Consider the following 4,281-nt stretch of genomic DNA (forward strand, 5'->3'; position numbering starts at 1 on the left):
TGACGTCACTTAAGCGTCTGTATTTAACTGTCAGTAGTTTCAAGAATTAATGCAGTCATTTACTGAATATTCCTTGTAAAAAAATAAATTTTAAGTATTATTATCAGTAAATATACCGATATGCATTACTGACCACCTCCACGGCTAAAAATAGCCCAATCTCGCGGTCACTTTCCCTTTCTTGTCTCCTCACTGGCAAATGGGGCGTGGGGAGGGGTGTGTGATGATAGCTGTGTTTATTACAGGGGTATAATTCTCTTTTACGGTATGTTAGACAGGTTTATAATACATTTTTATTATTTTAATATACCGGTAATCTTAATTTGAATCCAGCTTGCCAAACATAAGTTTCAGTATAAAATAATTAGTGGCAAGACCTTGCGAGTGGCTTACGATGTTTCCATCACCACTCTTGACACGCTAAACCACAATATTTAAGAGGTAAGAATTTTATACTTGGTGGTTTAGACGACCCCCTAACTTTGGGCAGATTTTTATAATGTTCAAATTCCATCTTATAAGCCAAGATATACGGTATATCTTTAGACTTCCACCAATTATCTTATATTTGTTGTTTAATAATGTGACCGACAGTCAAAATGAGAAAACAATGATATGCACTGAAATACAAGTTCCTCAAATTAATATTTCAACAAGTCCACAATGTTCTCAGGATATGTTATCACTTGTTTATCTTTATTCTTCAATTTATGGTAAACTAAACCATTTTAGTTCAACACCGAAGGGGTAAAAGTAATCTGGCTGTACATAAAGGTATGAGATCTACAGTGGAATTGTTTATTAAGTTGCTGCCCACTGCTTTTATTATATACATTGTGAGGATAAACAGTTGGGTTCTCAGTATATATTTATTAATATAAACATACACAAGCTTGCATTACACACAAAATGTTAACAAGGTTTCACAATTCTTCCTCAAGAAACTCAAATTCCTCCTTAAGGCTCTCTAATTTTATAGAAGATGGAGGAACCATCTCAGATTGAAGTGGATCTTCTGATATACTTAAGATTGAAGGTTGACCATCAACAGGTTCATCTTTAACTCCATGACCTGACCAGTCTATGAAATGTGTTGATCTACTCACTACAAGGTCATTATCTGCTAGTTTACACACAGCCTTTGTCTTACACTGGTAAGAGAGGCTATACTCATCTTCACTATGAGAGGAAGTGGGCAGTTCCCGACAATTATTGTGGCTCGGCTCTGGACTGTTCAGGTCATTGCCCGCTCGTTTTTCTGTTGTGTTGCTCCCGAGAGCACCAAGGTGGTGGTTCCTCTGGGTAAGTCTCCTACCACTCCCTGACTTCTCCTCACCACATTTTTTCAGCCTTTGTTTATTATCATATTTTTTGTGGCATTTATTATCTTTTGCATGAACTTTACTGTAAGAAGTCAGATGAGTTCTACTATGCCTTGTGAGACTCACTCTACTGGGAAAACATTTTTGACAATCACAACACTGAAATTTTTCTCTTGTATGAACTCTTATGTGCCTTACCATACGGCACTTCTGTGTGAAGGATTTATTGCATTTTGTACAATGATATGGTGTGTCTCCTGTGTGAACCCTCATATGTTCAACTAATTTAGATTTATAAGTAAATGAACTAGTACATTCTGAACACTGGAACTTCTCTCCTGTGTGAACCCTCATATGTTGTACTAAACCAGATTTATAAGTAAATGAACTAGTACATTCTGAACACTGTAACATCTCTCCTGTGTGAACCCTCATATGTTGTACTAAACTAGATTTATAAGTAAATGAACTAGTGCATTCTGAACACTGGAACTTCTCTCCTGTGTGAACCCTCATATGTTCAACTAATTTAGATTTATTAGTAAATGAACTAGTACATTCTGAACACTGGAACATCTCTCCTGTGTGAACCCTCATATGTTCAACTAATTTAGATTTATTAGTAAATGAACTAGTACATTCTGAACACTGGAACATCTCTCCTGTGTGAACCCTCATATGTTCAACTAATTTAGATATATAAGTAAATGAACTAGTACATTCTGAACACTGGAACTTCTCTCCTGTGTGAGCCCTCATATGTTGTACTAAATTACCTTTATAAGTAAATGAACTAGTACATTCTGAACACTGTAACATATCTCCTGTGTGAACCCTCATATGATGTACTAAACCAGATTTTCTAGTAAATGAACTAGTACATTCTGAACACTGGAACTTCTCTCCTGTGTGAACCCTCATATGTTGTACTAAACTAGATTTATAAGTAAATGAACTAGTACATTCTGAACACTGGAACATCTCTCCTGTGTGAACCCTCATATGTTCAACTAATTTAGATTTATTAGTAAATGAACTAGTACATTCTGAACACTGGAACTTCTCTCCTGTGTGAGCCCTCATGTGTTGTACTAAACTAGATTTATAAGTAAATGAACTAGTACATTCTGAACACTGGAACATCTCTCCTGTGTGAACCCTCATATGTTCAACTAATTTAGATTTATTAGTAAATGAACTAGTACATTCTGAACACTGTAACATATCTCCTGTGTGAACCCTCATATGATGTACTAAACCAGATTTTCTAGTAAATGAACTAGTACATTCTGAACACTGGAACATCTCTCCTGTGTGAACCCTCATATGTTGTACTAAACTAGATTTATAAGTAAATGAACTAGTACATTCTGAACACTGGAACATCTCTCCTGTGTGAACCCTCATATGTTCAACTAATTTAGATTTATTAGTAAATGAACTAGTACATTCTGAACACTGGAACATCTCTCCTGTGTGAACCCTCATATGTTCAACTAATTGAGATTTATAAGTAAATGAACTAGTACATTCTGAACACTGTAACATCTCTCCTGTGTGAACCCTCATATGTTGTACTAAACTAGATTTATAAGTAAATGAACTAGTACATTCTGAACACTGGAACTTCTCTCCTGTGTGAACCCTCATATGTTCAACTAATTTAGATTTATTAGTAAATGAACTAGTACATTCTGAACACTGGAACATCTCTCCTGTGTGAACCCTCATATGTTCAACTAATTTAGATTTATTAGTAAATGAACTAGTACATTCTGAACACTGGAACATCTCTCCTGTGTGAACCCTCATATGTTCAACTAATTTAGATATATAAGTAAATGAACTAGTACATTCTGAACACTGGAACTTCTCTCCTGTGTGAACCCTCATATGTTCAACTAATTTAGATTTATTAGTAAATGAACTAGTACATTCTGAACACTGTAACATCTCTCCTGTGTGAACCCTCATATGTTGTACTAAACTAGATTTTCTAGTAAATGAACTAGTACATTCTGAACACTGGAACTTCTTTCCTGTGTGAGCCCTCATGTGTTGTACTAAACTAGATTTTCTAGTAAATGAACTAGTACATTCTGAACACTGTAACATCTCTCCTGTGTGAACCCTCATATGTTGTACTAAACCAGATTTTTTAGTAAATGATCTAGAACATTCTGAACACTGGAACTTCTCTCCTGTGTGAACCCTCATATGTTGTACTAAACTAGATTTTTTAGTAAATGATCTAGAACATTCTGAACACTGGAACTTCTCTCCTGTGTGAACCCTCATATGTTGTACTAAACTAGATTTATAAGTAAATGAACTAGTGCATTCTGAACACTGGAACTTCTCTCCTGTGTTAAAAAGTGTCTCTGATGGGTGATCTCCCACATGCTTTACATGACAGTCTCTTTTATAATCTTCATGGCATTGTGAACCTTGAGGGGGATCTTCAGTGTCACCTTCCATATTCATTGTTTCTTTCCCCAAATATCTTGGGCTTGTGGTCTCTCAGATGGTGGTCATCTTGGTGTACTTGGCCTTACTGATGAACCCCTTAATTAAGATTATAAAATGCACTCCCTGATGAAAAAGCTTTCCCATGATAATTAACACACTACCCAGTGTTGAATATCCTGCTCCAGCAGTCACATGAATATGAAAACCAACTGGCTAACACATGAGTGTGGAGTGTGGCTATAAAACCAACCAACTAACACATGAGTGTGGAGTGTGGCTATAAAACCAACCAACTAACACATGAGTGTGGAGTGTGGCTATAAAACCAACCAACTAACACATGAGTGTGGAGTGTGGCTATAAAACCAACCAACTAACACATGAGTGTGGAGTGTGGCTATAAAACCAACCAACTAACACATGAGTGTGGAGTGTGGCTATAAAACCAACCAACTAACACATGAGTGTGGAGTGTGGCTATAAAACCAAC

General features: G+C 36.2%; 1 protein-coding gene across 1 annotated transcript; it reads right to left on the minus strand.

Annotated features, from left to right (window-relative positions):
- Positions 1-923: 923 nt before the first annotated feature.
- On the minus strand, positions 924-4,094 carry LOC121861844 (zinc finger protein 850-like). The gene is made up of 3 exons (XM_042359738.1): positions 3,686-4,094; positions 1,736-3,604; positions 924-1,081 (listed from the first exon to the last, which is right to left on the minus strand). Exons 1-3 carry the CDS (start codon positions 3,804-3,806, stop codon positions 924-926), a joined length of 2,148 nt encoding a protein of 715 aa, XP_042215672.1. The 5' UTR covers positions 3,807-4,094.
- Positions 4,095-4,281: the final 187 nt, after the last annotated feature.

This window comes from Homarus americanus, unplaced genomic scaffold (genome assembly GCF_018991925.1).
Source record: "Homarus americanus isolate GMGI-L3 unplaced genomic scaffold, GMGI_Hamer_2.0 scaffold8952, whole genome shotgun sequence".
NCBI classification, from domain to species: Eukaryota; Metazoa; Arthropoda; class Malacostraca; order Decapoda; family Nephropidae; genus Homarus; species Homarus americanus.

Excerpts from the sequence above, each read along its gene's own strand:
- LOC121861844 (XM_042359738.1), bottom strand. The coding sequence starts at position 3,806 with ATGAATATGGAAGGTGACACTGAAGATCCCCCTCAAGGTTCACAATGC. Across the intron at positions 3,605-3,685 it reads AGAGACACTTTTTAACACAG|GAGAGAAGTTCCAGTGTTCA; the intron begins GAGAGAAGTTCC and ends GGGTTCACACAG. Across the intron at positions 1,082-1,735 it reads GAGGGTTCACACAGGAGAGA|ACTGGTCAGGTCATGGAGTT; the intron begins TGTTACAGTGTT and ends CACATTTCATAG.